The sequence below is a fragment of the Dermacentor andersoni genome, chromosome 3 (genome assembly GCF_023375885.2).
Source record: "Dermacentor andersoni chromosome 3, qqDerAnde1_hic_scaffold, whole genome shotgun sequence".
Lineage (NCBI taxonomy): Eukaryota > Metazoa > Arthropoda > Arachnida > Ixodida > Ixodidae > Dermacentor > Dermacentor andersoni.
The window spans coordinates 105,259,380-105,278,418 of record NC_092816.1 but is presented as its reverse complement, the minus strand read 5'-3'; the positions used below and the strand labels follow the sequence as shown (position 1 = coordinate 105,278,418).

The following is a 19,039-nucleotide window of genomic DNA, read 5'->3' as shown; positions in this document are numbered from 1 at the left end:
GATAACTGCGTCACTTTTGTGCAGTAAGCCTAAATGTGCTTGAAGTGCGTCGCGAACTGTCAAACAAAATTCCTCCCTTTGCTGTAGTCGAGTCGTGCAGCGGTGCCGTGTCGAAATGCAGACGGAATGCAAGAAAACGCCGGGAGCCCGACAAACGTGCAGCATTCAGAAGAGACGGGTCACCGAGCACGCGAGGTTCGCATGCTGTTGCGCACTCCAGGGTAGCGTATCGCACTGCTGCCGAGTTGTAGCGCCGCCTGCCTATAGTAATAGCGCCGCCTGCTATAGTAACCAACGTTACTATTGGGTAGCGTGGCGTTGTCGGCGGGCTGCAGGCATCCGGTAGACCATGGCGACCAAGCAAGGGCGAGACGATTTCTAGTGCGACACTTCCACGGTTTATTCAAAGGTAGATGAAAGAAAATGAGAAGAGCATATGAAGTGATCAAAAGTACATTTGGGAGCCCCTTAAATAGGCTCTCTACAATCGTGGGAGGGATCTTGCTTTCGTCGACGTCACGTGACCTGCACAGAAAGTCTGCTGCAAGGAGGAGGCCGTCCCGCCTCCTGCAATTGTAGACGCTTGTCCGTCTCCCTTGCGCGTTGCTGGCTCGTGGAAGCTCTCCTTTTGGCCGTTCGAGGAACGGGTCCCTCTAAAGTCACACACACACACAAAAGAGGCCTGTACACTGCGGGGCTTCCGCCAGACCGGCAGACACTCGAAATAGTCATGGCGAATTAGGAAGTCACGCTTCATTTCGACGAGGCCTGGTGGAAAAAGGTCGCGTGAGAGAAAGCTCTTTCTGCACGAGGTGCGGGACGCCAACCATAGCAGGCGAAGTCGACGAGGCAGGGTGAGAGATGGTCGGTTGAAATTCCTTTCTGCACGTGGTGTCAGACGCCAACCTTAACAATGCGCAGCCTGCCTAGCCCGCTCCTGTGGCATGTCTGGCGCATGACGTATGCACGTGCGTCTGGCGTGCCGCTAGCTTGTTGCTAGGCAACGCAAGAAAAATAAGTCGCAAAGTATAAGTTCATTTACACGCAAACTATTTCAGTTTTAGTGGGAAAGAATACAAAAATGAAGCGTTATCTGCAAGTTCATTTCACATTCTTTTTGTGTGATGCTCGCGTCAACTAACGGACGGAGTTATAGGCCTGGCGTGTTTCCTGTTGCCAGTTTTTGCCGAGTGTCCCCTCTTGTTTAATTTATTTCTCTATGACCAGGTGCTGCTCGTAAGATATTGCTTGTCTGCCTCGTGGCCACGGTCTAAGATATACTCTTTAGCTCTGGGCAGTGCGCCTTGCAGAAAGGGCTGATGACGCCCCCCCTCTTTCGAAAAGGCAGCACGAGATGACTCTCTGATCTACAGATCTATCAGGAGAGAGGCGGTAATGCTTTTCGATATGAGAAATGTCCGCTGTACTGGCGTTGGTTTCCTGCACGCCCTTTGTGTGCGTGCGTGTGTATGTGTTTGCACGCGCGCGCGACGAACAAAATGACGTGACTGTGTCCCTTCGTCAAACCTCCGTCGTCAGTGCACGATTACGTGCGAAGTCGCAGAAAGAAGCTTATTTTAGGAACCACGAAAAAGGCGTACTTTTTTTTTTTTGGCGCGCTACACGCGAGCGTATCTCCCGAATATCTATTCGCGCTTCCGTCTCACTTTGGCCCTCGCGAACCCATATCGCACCATATCGCACCAAAAAACGGTCTATAAGACCGTTTTTTCGTAGGCGCCGCCATATTGTGAACGCAGTGGCGCCGCCTATGAGCAGCGCCATACTGGCTTGGGTGAAAGCGGTCTTTTGCATGGCAGGTATACGCTCGGCAGTAGGTTCTGGCGTTTGTTTTCGCGGTCGTGCAGTCTGTTTAGTATGACGTGCGTCTTCTACGTGGTAAACGGTTCTGTGAGACGTGCTGAAGTGGTTTAATGCGTCATGGCCGGAATTTCTGCTGGCGTTGAGGTGGACGGAACACGCAGCGCGATGTGTCCTCGCATATTTGAGCCTACAATCAGCCTCGGAGATCAATTGTGTATTTCTAAATGTTCCAATCACTAATGTGACCTTATTGCAGTATTATCCTCTATTTATAAGCTGCGGTTTAGGAGCCATGAAACATACGCGACGATCGTAACAGCGTGGGTACTGTTCTGCTACGATAGGAGCTGTGCTGTTTGACAAGCGTTCAAACTGTTCACTGCAGGTTATATTGCGTGACTACTTGGTTGGGTGGACGAGGTTTCCACCCATGAATAAAATAGTTTCGGCTAGTAATAGCAGCATACCTTACAGTCTGAACTGAAATGAAATTATGGGGTTTTACGTGCCAAAACCACTTTCTGATTATGAGGCACGTCGTAGTGGAGGACTCCGGAAATTTCGACCACCTGGGGTTCTTTAACGTGCACCTAAATCTAAGCACACGGGTGTTTTTGCATTTCGCCCCCATTGAAATGCAGCCGCCGTGGCCGGGATTCGATCCCGCGACCTCGTGCTCAGCAGCCCAACACCATAGCCACTGAGCAACCGCGGCGGGTATACAGTATGAATTAAGCTTGTCCAGCAAAGCGACCGTTTACGAACTGCGCGAGCGTCCTAAGCAGTAGTAGGTGCTGCATTACAGATATCTTTGTTCTGTATAGCGCATGGTCCAAGCATACGGCATCAACGGTTATATATTTATAAATGTTGTGTGGCGTTAGCCCGTTTTCTCTCGCTTTTTAGAGAAAGAGGATGATAACCGAATTTTTTTTTTTCGGTTGTGTTCGTTCAGTTCTCTAGGACGCACTCACACGTATTACGGAAATTTTGCGCTCAAAAATAGCTATCGCATTCTTTTTATGCGAACCCTCTCATATATTATGGCTGTATACAGGCCAAAAAGGCAATGCCGAAGCACACAGCTTCGCACAAGCACAAGCATACACACATATGTGTATCGTGCTGGCTCACCCAGCGCAGTGGTCGCCGTGCTGAACAGCGCCATGAGCCTCATGCAGCAAGGCTAGCGTAGACATACGTTAATTTCAAGCATACTAGACTTGAAATGCGTGAGAACGATGCCAGTGTATCACAAATATTTGATAGCGCCTGCCGCTCAGATGTTTCGTGGTTGCCTTAGGTTGGCCGTGCACGAGTACGCGCTCTTATGTTTTATGTTTTACTCCTACGCCAATCGATCAGACAGTGAGCTGATTTACCATTTAATGTTGGTAATACAGAGACGCCGTTTTTTTGTTGTTGTTGAATTAACATCGATATAAGCAAAATAGTAAACAACACATACACGCACCGCGACTGATAATGCGAGTGCACCGCGGCTGATTATGCGTGTCACATTTTTGCGCCCCCAAGACATATTTCTGCCTACAGTAGTTACCGATGCACCGAAAGGCTTCCCTGACGACATTATATCAGCGAACATGGCGTAAATTTCACAAAGTAAGATGTAAAACATCTCGAAATCGTTCCGCAGCACGCGAAAGCCATACTTTCAAGCAGCGCCGCGCCGGATCGCCCAAGCCAGAGAGGAGGAAAGGCTCTCCGCGCGCCCTTTCCTCCTCGCCCGATGAAACGGTCTATAGCGCCACGCGCAGAAGAGTCCCCTGATAAGGCAGAAGCGTTGGAGCAGGTGCTGTGCGCGCGATAAGCGATCGGACTGGCTGCCAATTTCCATGGCGACGAGACCGTTTCTTTTCGTTCTACCCCTCGCTGGTATGTTGCGTCAATTCTTCGTCGGATGACGCTGCGGTATCGTCGGTCTGTTTGGGGGAGCGCGAATGGGCGTTATCTGGACGCGCTCGCGACGGCACTCGTTGCGAAGTGTTCACACCTACAGATAATATATATATATATATATATATATATATATATATATATATATATATATATATATATATATATATATATATATATATATATAAGCACCGTGCTCGTGGCATACATGATAATTGTGGGCCTCCTTGCGATGCAACAGCCCTTCTATGCCATGGCCGTCAATGCAGCTTTACAGCAACAGCAGCAGCAGCACCACGGTTCTCCTGCTATCGGTCCTGCAAGCGGCTCTAACCGCAATGCTTGCAACGGTGGTATCGGCGGCGGCAACAACGGCCGCGGTCACACGAAGCGTACCATGAACGCGTACACGCTGTGGTCGAGCGCACAGCGGCGCAAGATCGTGCAGGAAAATCCCAACATGCATAACGAGGAGGTGTCCAAGCGTCTGGGTGCCGCATGGAAGCAGCTGAACGAGGACGACAAGCGGCCATTCATCGACGAGGCCAAGCGGCTACGCGAGCAGCACAAGCGGGACTACCCGGACTACTACAAACAGCCTCGAATCAAGCCCGAGCCTCCGACGTCCAAGAAGTCTGACCAGCCTTACCGCATGCAGGCCCGCGCGTTTTACGTCACGGACTCGCACAGTGCCTACTTGCACCACCATAAAGGGGTGGCCTACATTCACGACGCTTACAACGCAGCTGAGATAGCCGCCGCTGCCGTGTCGCAGGACATGTGGCACACGACGCCTCGTCAGCAGCCGCAGCAGAGCTCGCCACACTGGTTCTAGAGCAGCCTGGCGCCGCCTGGCACCTATTCGCCTTGCCTTCCGGAAGTGAAGCCGTACGAGGCGGGACCCTACGAGGAACTTGGGTATCCCGTGAACATCGGACCGGGATCCCCGTTCGCCGAAATTTACGGAGCGTACCAAACCTAGGTACTCACCTCTACAGGCGTTTCGAACGAATACCCAGACGCGGCTGCCGCCACCGCGTACACGTATACGGCGGAGGACCCGGTTAGACTTCTGCCTAAGACCAGCGCCACGGCCTGCCTGTGAGCTCTTAGGCTTTGCTATACGCGGCCGTGCCCCGGTGCAAGCTCGTATCCCAGTCGTGCCTTCGTTGCTTTCTGCAAGGACGTCACCGTTGGTTACCTAAAGCCACTGTCTCATTACCACCAGCTGTTGTCCGTTCTTCTGCATGCCCACAAAGCAACGTTGAGATGTTTGAGAATTGGCCAACCCAACTGAGCGGATTTCTTCGACACTGAATGCAATTGGGACCCAAGGAAATTCACAAAAGTTTGCATCCACCCGAAAGCCGTGCGGCTTCCATTAAGACAACAGTATAGCATGTTCAGAAACGGTTATACCACACCACCATAGAGGGCAGTCGCTCTGCCAACTATAGGTGAACCGATATGCTGGCAGATGGTAGAACCACAGAATTTCATTGTCGAAAGAAGCAGGAAAACTAATTGTAAATAACAGAGGCGTAAATTTAATGAAAAAAAAAAGGAACCATGAAGAAGACATATATGCAGAATGGGAGACGGCGATGGATGTAGTAAAACCTGATTGGATCAAACAGTGTAGGTAGCCATTGGTCGTTGCCCAGTTTCGAAAGAGATGCCGATAAAGACAATCATCAGTCATCATTGTATGCACTGAGGAAGGAAATAAACTAGGAGAGAGTGATTACATCACGCAGCCACCCTTGGCCAACAAACTCTTCGTGAAGGCGGTGCTTTTCTTTTTTTTTTTTTGCTCTCGCAGTATCGGCCCAACGCGACTCGTCCTATATTGGCTGGGAGTGCTGGGGTCTAGGTATACAGATTAACAGAGGCGCACTTGTTTGCCTGCCCTGTCACAGCTTGATGATACCATAGTAGCACACCTCTGCTTGCAAAGAGTGAGCACTAAAATCTACCGGGCGCTCTGACGCGATGACCGCATATTGGGCCGATATATAGACCGTTGGCATTATGAAACATCGTTCCAGCACACGGTTGAACACGGACGAGAAGAGAAAGGCAACACGAACGCCGGTATTCCGGCGTTCGTGTTGTCTTTCTCTTCTCGTCAGTGTTCAATTGTCCGCTGGAACGATGTTTCATGCGTTCGTGTGGTCTTTTTCTTCTAGTCCGTGTTCAATTGTGCGCTGGAACGATGTTTCATAATCCTAATCACAACCAACTAGCACAGCTGTTCATACTTAGCGATATAGACAGTTTCATCGGCAAGGAGGAACGTAGCCTCGAACCAGCGCGCCGCGCCGCGCGCTGTATTACTTCAGAAAATAAAGTCGCTATTGCAAAGAGCAGTTCTTTGTTTTTGAGCTCTTTCGAGTCGGCGAAGTGCTCTTGCACAGTCACCGCTCCAGACCAAGAGTGCGCATATCCTTTTAACGCGTCGCATGCGTCTGTGGTTGATCGTGCCATATTCGTAGCTACCGTCATCAGATCGTTTTATCCATATTAACGGACCTTCTGCTACAGTTATATTTTTTATATTGTAAATGATGCTACCCGGGTGCCAGGTTAACAATGCTTAGAAAATCGCACCGCGATAACTTTAGGAACATGAACTCCAGCAAAGCATATTTCATCGCGGGCCTAAATTGGTACCTTAGTGGTGCGGCACACCGCACGACACAACGAGACACCTGGGTTTCTGTCACTTGACTGATACCTTAATAGATTTTCAAGGCGAGACATACGATAATAACGCTTTGCTCGTATGTTACGTATTCACTATGTTCAGACAGACTTCACTCGTCTCCTATTTCGACAACAGGCCGAGCTGCGGCAGTGGCTATAGGCCCGTCGACCATAGGCCCGGCAAGCTTAGTAACGACCCGCTAAAATGTTAACCCAGTCGCGTGAGCTTATTATTGACACCTTTCAAGAACCGCGAAAGCTTGCCACCCGTCTTCAACAACGGTACCGCTGTGGACCCTCCAGATGCCTCCGCCGTGCTCCCATGCACATACCAGCATGGCGCCTGTGATCGCAAAATGGCGGCGCACTCGATAAAACGGTCTGTTTACGTTTGGCTTCAATCGTATCGCGTAATACAATCTGCTAATTTCTTTTCTTTCTACTTGTTTGTACGTCTTTTTGCGTCATCATGCCTTTGAGTAGAAAAAACAAAAGTGTTGACAGTTTCTTCTCGTGTCGTCCATTCCTTCCTTCCTCGTCCGTGTGCGTGTATGTGTGTGTGTGTGTTTTTGCGCATCCTGCATTACGATATATTTTACCAACTTGCCCAGCTTTCAATTTTTCTTAGTCATGTCTGCGCAAATGGTCTGCGCACTGCGCATGCTTGCTACAAAGGCCCCGTGCACTTTCTCGCATTTCTTCCGCTGTGGCTTGGCGTGTTACCCATCTCCACTTAGCCTTTTTGCCCCCCCCCCCCCCCCCTCCGTGCACTTATTATTGTTCACAGAATGATCGACTACCGAAGACGTGATCATGCTCATGCTGATGATGTCCGAACGTGAGCAGCTGCGCCATCTCGTGGCGCAGAGCTCAACCAGAGAGGACGCAATTCCACCAGGCCCCGAACGCAAGTTGCTCAAGTTCCAGCGTTTGCCACAGAGGGCGAACAAATCAACCGCGGCGCGTTTCGGCATGAAGCGCGGAAGTGGAGTTACTGTAATTTTGCCGTCTACCTATATTCATGTTTTCTTTTTCTGGTAGGGGCGCTCAACGCGCCTAAATGTTTCATCTGTAAATGTATATATAGCTGTAGTATGGGAGAAGCATATATAGTTAACATGCCATTTTCTAGAAAATGAGTAGGCAATCATTTTTATTGGGAGTTTTGTTTTTAAGGTCTGTGCTTTATTACTGAAATAAATGTTTTGAAACCACACTGACGTGCTGTAACGAGCAGCCCATTCGTATTGATTGCAGTCCGGGCCTTACTGATTCAAATTGTTCGGCGGTAATATTTGCAGGTAATATTTGGTTTCCGCTGAGCAGCGTCACACAGGGTCGTTTTAAAGCAGCTTTCTTTTGATAACAATAATATTTCAGCCAGTTAATGCGTCCGACTTTCGATAGCTGCCACCGTGCGAACGTGTTAAAAGATGGCGAATTTTATCAGCTGCGGCGTTTCACTGGCATAACGGCAGCAGGCTTCAATCGTTAGTGATCTGCCGCATCTGGCCGAGCAATGACGTGTTGCTTGAACATGAATGTGCAGGCTAGCTCGAAAATCCACCGCTGGAACCGAACACAATCTGCTTGGCGACTACCACGAAAGCTTGTTAACCCTGCAGTGCGTGGGCCCATATGTGAACACCGGTGAGTAACAAAAACACTGCTTCGCATTTTCAACGTTGAATTACTTTGCAAGTAAGGCGGATAGAGCAAATTCCTGTAATCATTTCTTAAAGATGCAAGACTTTCAGCTATTGAGAAGCGCTGGTAGTGGATTCCAAGGACACTCCCTAAAACGCCTTAATTATCTCACATATTTGTGGAAAATAACAATAAATATATGTTTATTGCTCTTCAAAGGCAATTTAGACGAGGCTTTTGTTATTTTGACACGTCGATAATATGTGTAGCGTGTACTACAGTATAAGCAACAAATAGTTTTGGCTGTTCCTGCATAAATTATCCACCGCGATAAATTAATCCACTGCACATTAGTGGGAAATGTACTTCCTGTGATACATCTAGTTTGTCGCATTTAAGACATAATGAATCGACTGTGTTTATTACTAATATCTCACGGAAACAATTGTCATATAATCGAGGCTTGGCTAAGCACAGCACACAAAAGGATACAAAAGCACACAAAAGCGTTGTGAGCACTTTTCTTGAACATGAATCACAAGCTCACCCACGCTTCGACCATACCAATTGAGACTCTTTACTTTCGACTACAACCTCCAAGATACTGCTCATATTCGTTCACTCCTTTGAACTCTGTATTCTCTGGACGTATAAGTCGCCAGTGAAGGTGACCTCACTTGATGTAACCTCAAGGGAATCATCGTGGAATCAAGGGCATGTGTCACCACTGGGCCAGAATCCTTACAACGTATGTTTCTGAACACTTCACCTGGAACAGTGATTGGTCCATGTATTCCATTAACTTTTGTTTCAGCATTGCTTGCTTGCATGTTGGTCATGGATTCATCATTTCTCTTTTCAGGAAGACGGACCGAAGATAGTTGATTGGTATGCAAACTGTCCATACCTAGCCATAAGAAGCTAATTCGTCATGCTAATGACAACAGGTCCTCTTGGACTCCAAACCTCGCTGTGAACTGTTTGCAAGTTTACCAGATGGAGGGGGAAGAGCCCTGTGCAGGAAGGCAGCAGTGTACAGTTTTGTATTATACCGAGCAAGAGCGCTAAAATTTGACATACAGGCTTACTTGCCTTTAAAGCCGTTATAATTATGATAACCGGATACATATTACGTTGATTCCCGACTTATTTCTTCCTTGGTTATTACAACCGAGGCGACCAGGACAGAAACAATGTAGCAAGTTCTTAGTTGCTGAAGCACAAGCTCTGTCATCTGCTCTTTGCAAATCAGCTTGCCGGAAAATACCAACCACATGCTTCCTCACAACAAAAATTTATTAAATGAAAATACAAAGATTATTAAAACGATCAAAAGAGCTCAATGCAATTTTAAGGAGATCGAGTATCGCGGTGACTGAATCTCTGGCAGTTACATTTACATGTTTCAAGAACATTTAGCACGAATTCGATAACTATAGGCTAGCCCTGCACACAACTGGCTTACTCCACATTTTACAAACATGACAAAGCACTAAAAAACAATTTTTGTTTCTCTTTAAAACAGCAGATGACAAACCTGGGTACAGTACGTTACGAAAAACATTTTTGAAATATATTCGCAGAATATTAAGTTCGGCCCAACATTCAGCCAATGAACAGTACTTTAGCGATCAAGGGAAGCGTCAGCGTGATAACTTGCCTCCGTCACGGCCTTCACATATATGTTTGCTTGTTGAAACGTTCGTTCCCAGGCTGAGGCTTCCCATGGTCACCTCTGTTACTCAATTGAAGTGTTGCTCTCTTTACAACCAGAATGTCATTATTTACATAGTAGCGCAGAAGTACATGGCCGACATACTGTGTAAATAATGTCATACCAACTAGCCCAGTAGTCTGTCCTTTTGAACCTCTATGCATTGTTTGAGTGCATAAACGGATTTTTTTTTCTTTTTTCCGCGATGAAACCATAAACTGCGTTTTCCAAGGATCTGTGAGATATAAGTGGGCTTGCTTATATGTTTAGTGTCCTTGTTGTATTTACGCAATGTTTGGCGAAGTCCCTGTACGCACTGTTGTCTCCATAACGTTCCTTGCTTTCCTATGAGTACTCCATTTGTATTAAAGCCTTCACTGCCGCACCTGAACACCGAGTGTGCAGCATAAATATCAAGAGCAGACAGTTTGTGCTGGAATACTTAGCGCAGCGTTTATAGCGTTTCTTTTACTACGCTACGTGCCCCTCGCCGATGTGTTAAGAACGACACAATGAGCTCGAGCTTATCTTGCTGACACTTCATCTTGACCGAGCACCTCTTATGTTCTTTTTTTTTTTATCTAGCTCAAATCGTCGAATGCAGACAATATACACAGTGTAAAACACGGTAAATAGCACCATACGCGACTACAGTAGGGTATCCCAGCACAAATATTGTTGCCTGAAGCTGCGTTCTCCGTGCTGTACACGATACGCCGAACGCGATCGGAAAATTAGCTCGATTTCACTTTTCAATTCCAATATATAGATGGATATCTGTTTCTGTATGTGGCAAGCTCAATGACTGACAAAATTAAGTCTGCCTGACCTGTACGAAAATTGTGGCCATGTATACTGCTTCATTCACCATTGACAATAAACAATGTAAGCTTACTTGTGCGAAGTGTGTTTCTTTCTATTTTTTTTTATTTGTCGCCAGTTGAGTCAGCCTTGGTCAGCCGGCAACATAAAAAGATAGCTGCAATCATGTTAGAGTACAGAACACAGGAATACTCCTCCAACAGCGGTAACAAAAGAGACCAGCTCCACCAGCCGCTACCTGCAACGGTCATGATGATCATATTACACTCTTGGTCAATACCGGCTTAAAACAAGGCATATAACGCAGAAAACTATAGATGAAAATTTCGACGCTTATAAATGGCTCATTCCATGTGGCCTATCTTGTGCGGCCCTTGCATATGCGGCCCCATTCGTTGCAGAGGAGGGGGCCGCTTGGAAAATGTCACGCATAACGCCAAATGTTTATGCGGTATTTCAGGTCAAATCTGTCCGGCTTACTAAGCGGCTCAAATATTATTCGGCCCAACGGGTATTATTGATGAAAAAATAATTTTTTATGGACATGTGCCGCCCAGCGGTGTTTCGCACGAGGTTTCGTACACATAGCTTAGAAGCGGATTATAGGAAATCGGTAATACTCATCACACAAACATTGGAAAACACATTGCACAGACATGCACACACTGGGAATTGAACCCGGGTACACCCCGTGACAACCGAACACTGTAATGCCTAGACCTCATCGCTACGCAGAACCAGAGGATTCGCATAGCTATTTGCACATACATTTGTGCTTCTGAGGCTGCCGTTTTATGTCGATTGGTCACCATCGGCGATCGTGTATGGTATACATATTTTGTGTAACTGTTGCCGATGCTTATGTGGTAGGTGATAGTAAAGGTGTATTTAAATAAGTAGCAGTATATTATAACGCTTTCAAGAGCTGTCTTTCGCGGCGAAAAGGCTAAAAGTGGTATAAGATAACCGAGCATGGGAGCTGCGCGAAAACAAACTGCTTCGTCAAGAGAATGTCGTTCTTCAATGTTTTGTCTTTATTCGCTATGCTGCGGATTGTTCGTTGTAGTCGCTGTTTAACCGGGAACTCGGCTTTGTCTGAGACACTTTCAACCTCGTTCACAAGGTTCAATCAAATATGATCCGCCGCCAACATGCACAACTGCAAATATAAAAAGAAATTATGCAGTTTTACGAGCCAAAACCACTTTCTGATAATCAGGCACGCCGTAGTGGAGGACTCCGGAAATTTCGACTACCTGGGGTTCTTTAACGTGCACCTAAATTTAAGTACACGGGTGTTTTAGCACCTATAGAAGTGCGGCCGCCGTGGCCGGGATTCGATCCCGCGACCTCGTGCTCAGCAGCCCAACACCGTAGCCACTTAGCAACCACGGTGGGTTCGGCAAATATAGGTAACTGCACTTGCTTCAAGGTTACGCTGCCTCGACGTTATACCGGCAATACGGCTACGCTATTTTGAGACTTCGAATAAGCGGGCGGGATTTTGCCGGCACGTCTATAAATTTGTTGAACCGACGAATATTTTTATTCACTTCCGCTAGCCGCAACAACGATTCCGCGCCGTAAGACTCACAGATATAGCTTTTGTGAGTACGAGAAAAAAGCTCCCGGACCATGCCTTTTATGCCGTTCCGTTGCAGTTATCGATTCAGTGTTTATTTTGAAGCAGCAAGGCGTGTCACCACCTCCGTTCGTGAGCCTAACGTAGCTGTATTGCAGATATCGGAAGCTTCACCGCTTTGCACACGCTAGCTTGTTTTCACCTATTTACCTGCCAGGTGCATGTCAACGCAGCTACAGTGGCCATACCTGCAATGCCGTCGATGTTAAAGGAAGCAAGGGAGGAAAAAAATCGGGGTATGGTTAAAGAATTTATATTATGGGTCTTAGCATCCCGAGACTGCTGCGGATTACGAGGGACGCAGTAGTGGAGTGCTCCGGATTAATTGTGACCACCTGGGGTCAATTAACGCGCACCCCCAAAGGGTGACACAAGCGTTTTTGCATTTCCGTCGGAATGCGACAGGCGGGGCCGAAGCGCTAGAGCCACCAGGTTACCGCGGCAGCTGTCGTCAAAATAACGATTCGGCTGTTCGAAAATCTAAAACGAGGCGCGATTTTGCCTGCGTATCGAAGCTGATCACGGCTCCATGCAAGCGCCTTTCAAGTCGACGACTCCGACGCAGAATAAACCTGGAATAATTGCGATTGCCCCATTGTGTAGTGCTACATTTGTATGATCATCACCACCGCAATGAGCACTTTCTGCTGTCTGGAATGTAAGCAATTCTCCGTGCGCAAGACGAGCTGTATTATATATACAGCTCGTCTATATATATATATATATATATATATATATATATATATATATATATATAATGGCAACTGTATTAAAGTGGACGCGCTGTATTAAGCGGACACGACGCTATTGTGGTGTGTCATGCAGAGCAAGGTGTGCCAGGCAGTGGCTGCAAGCGGGTGAGATGGACTGCACGCTTGCATATGCAATTATCTCGAAGGAACGATTGAATCAGGATTTAGGAATCGTGTACAACAGTTGAGTGCCTCTGCCTTAGTTATATTTGTTATGTCAACATAGTTATTAAAAGCACTTTTCTTTTACCACCTGAAGTATGCTTTGTCCACTTCATCTGTGTATGCAATCTGAAAGCATGCTGTACATTCATGCAGACATGTTCATGCAGACTTAAACACAGAACATATTATTCAAAGAGAATGATTTATTTACAATACAACAAAGCACACAGCATAGTTTCACTGTAGGTTCTTAACACAGAATGAAGAGTTATATACCGAGCTCTGACAGTAAAAAGTAAAAGACAAACTGTGACAGGACATACAAAGGCAGATAGGCAGGGTTTTGCGCCTACAGATTTTAAAATGTGAAACAAGCATAATAAATGAACTTGCATGAATTTCATGGGGTTGTGACCAACAAAAATTAGACCACTCAGTTCGTTGCTTTCTCGTCCCTTAAAAAAGTTTCGTTTAGAACCAAAATTATGTAAAATAGCAGACAAGTACAATATAAGGAACAGAACAGACATGTCCCAAACTTAGTGTAAGGTCACATTTTTTATAGATATGGTATCCAATGAGGAACGTAGTGAAGTGCTCGCAGCTAATGAAAAGATAGCTATCCATGGCTAGCACGAAAAAAAGAAAGAATGAAAGTGCTGCAAGAAAATGCACATACTTGAATTGAAGCACTTTTGTGGGAGCCAAGCAACATACATTTTTTTTTTGTCCTGTGGAGCACACTCCGTATACATGTTGCAGTGTTTGGGCGAATGCAGGGAGATGCAAGTGAAGTTCTTGATATATACATTGCCAATAAGAAAAAAATGAGCCTTTTCAACTAAGTACTTCACATTGACATAATTGCTTCGTCATCACAAACAGATCAGATATCCTTCGTATATGTTGAGAATTATTTGTCCTGATGACTCCAGGACTTCTAGTCAATCGTCGTACCTGCAAGGAAAAAGAAATTCCACTTAATGTTAAACAATTCCAGAAACTGCTTCACCTTGGCCCTGTTAGGTCTATATGTTTTGTTCAACAGTTGTTCATGGACAAGATAGCCGTGATCTTGCACTAAACAGGTTTCTATGTTAGCGGTAAACTTCTGGGGCTGTGAGACGATGATCCGCGACCCCTTGTGTGACTGCCCTGATTGTGGTGTGGCTAGAAAACCACTGCAAATATTTGCATCTTGTTGGGAGAGAGAACCAGTGTCGAGACTGTGCTCAACACCCTTGCGTTGCCCTGCTACTTGAGGTGCGGACTGTTGCTAGAGTGCGCTGTGTCACATGGATGTGCACACATTCTGTTGTCCTTTATTTTAAATATCGGCTCTCCTGTTTCCTTTCATTCCCTTTATACCCTTTCCCCAGCACAGAGTAGTTCACTTGTATTTATGCTGGCTAACCTGCCGATCTTCCTATCTCTCTTCCACCTTCCTCCAAGAGCATCTGTCAGCATTATAAAACTGATGTGATGCAAAAGGTGCGAAAACGATGACGCACAATCTAGTCAAGGCAGTCTAGTCAAATGCAACATGGCTAACATGTTCCAGTTGAACGTTTTCAAGTCCTGCCCACACCAAGCTGCGGAGAGTTTTCTTAAGCAGATTGAACGACTAATGGAGGCAAGCTACCCACAACTTGTGCCAGTTACCGTAGCAGAAAAAATTCTGAAGTGAATTTGCCAAGTGACCCAGGGGCCACCTCGCGAAAAAGAACAGGTACCCGTCATACCTTACGTACGCCGCATGTCGCATAATTCGAAGATGATTGCCGAGCGACCTAATGTAAAGGTGGTGTTTTCTGCCCCATGCAAGCTTTCAAGGATGTGCAGAATGACCAACCCATTTTTCCCAAGGCGCCGGCCTGTGTCACAAATCACAAAAATAAATACATCATGCCACAAATGTCAGGCAGGAGTTGTTTATGAAATTCCTTTGTCATGTGGTAGAAAGTATGTGGTACAAACCGAGCACTGCGTGAGTGATAGGACGAGGCGACATTACATCAATGTTAGAAATGGGAGAGAAGGTCACCTGGGAATTCATTGTAGAGATTGCAAATGTAAGACGAATTTTCATGCCTGCCAGGAGCCGTGACAAATGGGTTAGATTAGTAATTGAGGCCAAAAGGATCATTGGGGCACATGATAGGTGCATGAGTGTTACATCAATCTCATTATCGCAAGAAAGAAATGCTATATCGTTGTCGCTGCTATGCGAAAAGGAGTAGCCATCACCATTATAAGGTGACTACATCTCTTTTATTTTCATTTCAATAAAAAAACTGCTTTACCTGAGTGCAAATGTGCAGAGATGAACTGTGACAGTGCTCCTTGTATAAAATAGTGGTATTTTTTCCTGACTGAACATTGTTGGAAGTAAACAAGGTGCCCGGTGTGTGTGTGTGTGTGTTTTTTTTTGTTTGTCATATTTGCACCTTTCACATCAGATCATGCCTGACCAACACACCCAGTTTTCTATCTTAACATTATAAAACTAGGTGGCGATAATTTACTAGAGAAAACAGAACATTCTGTATCACATACTTCACATGTGCATAACTCGTAAGAAATTTTGAACTTGTGTCCGACCTTACAAGTTAAAGCTCTGTGTTTCAGATGTCACTGGCATTATTAGCACCAAAGTCCGTCTCCACTTAGTCTGAATACAATAGGTGCATGCATAGCGTAAACAAAGTATTGAAGACATGGCAATAGACGAACACACGTATTGCTCTGAGCAAGCAACTAAAGTGAGCGAAATAGGCTCAGTTGCATTCTCCACATTCTGCACAAGAACAATTTATATATACTTGTCATCTTCGAAATCAACTGAATGTGCTTGGCCTTATAGTTAATTTCGCAGGCATATTTCTTCACACTTGCGGGTATTAAATAATTGGCCCGCATTGTCAGCTGGCGCTCAGGGACACTCTTTTATGCCACTTACACTTACTGGCATTCAGCTGCACTTGAGCTCATGTACACTTGCCTAAACTCGGTGACTTCCCACTCTTGTGAAATCAGCAGAAATGAGTGAGAGGGCTCTTGAATGTGTGTCTAGCTGTAATGATAGTACAGTGCGTGTAAGTGTTCGGATGTCATCCACATGCGAGCAATATTGCAAACACTTGTCTCTTTCTGCACCTGACCACACTTTTCTGTTGGCAAAATATCAGGTCTTTCTTTGTGTGCTTCATCATAAGCATATGATCTTTTCACAGTGCAATGAACAGCCATTCTGGGCCACTTTCTCGCTTACCGGTGCAGTGGTTCACTGTATAGTTGCACTGGAGAGCTGGGGGTTCTGCTTTCTTTGGCGGAATTGTTAGTATACTGTCGACCTCTCCCATTTTAATCATGTATAGAAAAAAAGATCAGTTAGGTGAAAATAAAAATAAATTGCAGAAATTTGATCATTTGAGAAACAAAAGCTCCCAGAAAAGGCCTTATTAGGACTTATTTTGGGGCCAGTAGGTACCCCACAGCCGAAAATTATTTGTTTTGAACACATATACACATATACACAGGTATCAGGAAAGGGAAAGCGAGGAGCAGGCTGGCAACTGCCACCGGAAGGGGCACAACGCCTGCCTACTCCTCTGAAGGGAGGTGACAGCAACACAGAAATGGAAGATAGGAGGGAGGGGAGGAAAAAGGAAAGAGGAAAGGAGAGCAACAGGACAAATCTAAAGACCAAAGTAGAACACTGCAACAGGTCAAATCTAAAGACTAAAGTAGAACTCTGCAGCCGGAATTAAAGTGACGCCGCGTCGAACAGCCTCCACAATTATCAACCACCTCCATGGCTAGTTCGCTATGCGGCTAATTGTGTTCTCCACGATGAGACGCCAAGTAAAGCTGCATGTAATCACCGTTTCACCGGTAGTCGGTTCACAAAGTACACTATAAGGTGTTTGAACCCGCCACCTCCCATCTTCGAAGGAAGAAGCGTTAGGGTACAGTACTGATCACACACAGTAGAGTCGGTCACTGAAGGTCACGCTACTACAGAATGTTGGAATGTTCGTGCTACAAACGTGAACCTAAGTTAGTTAGTTCTATAAAGGTTAGTAGGGCGCGATGGGCCTGATCACGTTTAGATGCACAGCCACTGGGGTATAAACATTCCTCGAGTGTCGCACACCGCAGGCCAAGGAGATGATAGTTTCTCACTAGCGACATGCGCTGCGCATTGAAAGCGGGACACTCAAATATAAGGTGCTGAAGTGTCTCGTAGCAGCCACAAGACGTACACAATGGACTTTCCGCACGCCCTTGTCTGTATAAACGTTCGTGCACGTTCACGCAACCAACCCTCAGCTTGAGCAGTTGTGCTCTAGCGCGACGAGGCAAGCCTCGACCACGAACACGGGGCGGGAACGTTCCATTTGCGACGCGCAGATCTGGATGCTGCTTGAGTAGGTGGCGACGAATCAGCAGACGAGCGTCATCAAGCTTGCACACAATTTCTGGGCAGTCACAGTTGTTATGAACGCAACTTGAAGCGAGCCGATCTGCCTCTTCATTTCCGGCGATTCCTACGTGTGAAGGTATCCATTGAGCAACGAGAGAAACCCCACGTGATGTAATTTTGCTCGCAGAGTCATTAATGCTGCGCACAAATGGACAATCAAGCTCACTGTGTTGTAACCTGCTAAGGGCAGCACGGGAGTCCGTAAAGATGACAACCTTCGATGTAATTAACTCCTCTTGCACGTATTTCAGTGCAACATTAATCGCTGCTAGTTCCGCAGTTGTTGACGAAGTTGGATGAGATATTTGAAAGATACGTCGTAGTTGAGTTGAAGGGCAGTAAAAAGCTGCAGAGGCGCCTTGACCGTCGTTGTGTACAGATGCATCTGTGAAAACTTGAAGATAATCTGGAAACTTTTCGAACAAGTGAGACTGAGCCAATTGGAATATTGCCGAAACAGCCATATCAGACTTTTTGTGCATGTCAGGGATTGTGAGGAAAATGGGGAATACGTGTTTCGTGATACCTTTTGGAGGCGGAGACGTATCTGAAGCAGCATGTTCAGAAATGGTAGTGATACCCATAAATAATGCCGCCATTTTTCCCATGCGAGATAATGGGCGGTGAATCAGACGATCAAGGAGCGATCGACCATTCGATGTGCGGTGCAGACGCTCAATATGATATAGAGCTCTCTGATCTGCTTGCAGCCTCAGAGGTAACTGATGCGCTTCAGTAAGTAATGCAATAGATTGCGCCTCACGAGGTAATTCAAGCATTAGTCGAAGGGCAATGCGATGATCTCGCTCCAGTTGGGCCATCAAACTAGGTGGTATGTTCAAAATTGGTAATGCGTACAGCATGCCTGAAAGTACAGATGACTGGTACACCTGAAGAGCCGTTGTTTGGTCGCAACCAGCACCACCAGCAGTCAAGGCGGCCACATACTTAAGAAGGGAGTGTGATTTGCGTCGTACAGATTTAACAGCGGGACGCCAAGAGATGCGATCATCCACAATTAACCCCAAGTAACGGTGTTGACGCACCCAGTTTATAGGCGTTTCGTCAAGATACAGTCGGCTCATTGTTCGACGAGCGCGTTGTTTAGGGTGATATGCTATTGCAGCCGACTTAGCAGGTGATATGAGCAGGCCAACTTCACCCAAGTCCTCCGAAGTAGCGTTGAGAGCTCTTTGCAAGCTTGCACGAAGCCGCGGACCAAGGTGCGAAGGGCCGCTTATCCACAGAGCAATGTCATCTGCGTAGACAGCTATGCTCACAGGGAAGTCAGTGTCTCGAGGCAAACGACTTGGAAAAATCAACACTACAAAGCAATCACTAGACTTAAACGAAATGTCATACTT

General features: G+C 46.3%; 1 protein-coding gene and 1 long non-coding RNA gene across 2 annotated transcripts; one reads left to right on the top strand and one right to left on the bottom strand.

Moving 5' to 3' along the window:
• Positions 1-3,949: 3,949 nt before the first annotated feature.
• LOC126540224 (uncharacterized) lies at positions 3,950-6,300 on the top strand. The gene has a single exon (XM_050187023.3). It carries the CDS (start codon positions 3,950-3,952, stop codon positions 4,574-4,576), a length of 627 nt encoding a protein of 208 aa, XP_050042980.3. The 3' UTR covers positions 4,577-6,300.
• Positions 6,301-13,374: 7,074 nt separating this feature from the next.
• LOC140216388 (uncharacterized) lies at positions 13,375-16,614 on the bottom strand. Its single transcript, XR_011893047.1, has 2 exons — positions 16,461-16,614; positions 13,375-14,146 (listed from the first exon to the last, which is right to left on the bottom strand). It is a non-coding gene; the product is annotated as an uncharacterized lncRNA (long non-coding RNA).
• Between the last annotated feature and the right edge of the window lie 2,425 nt (positions 16,615-19,039).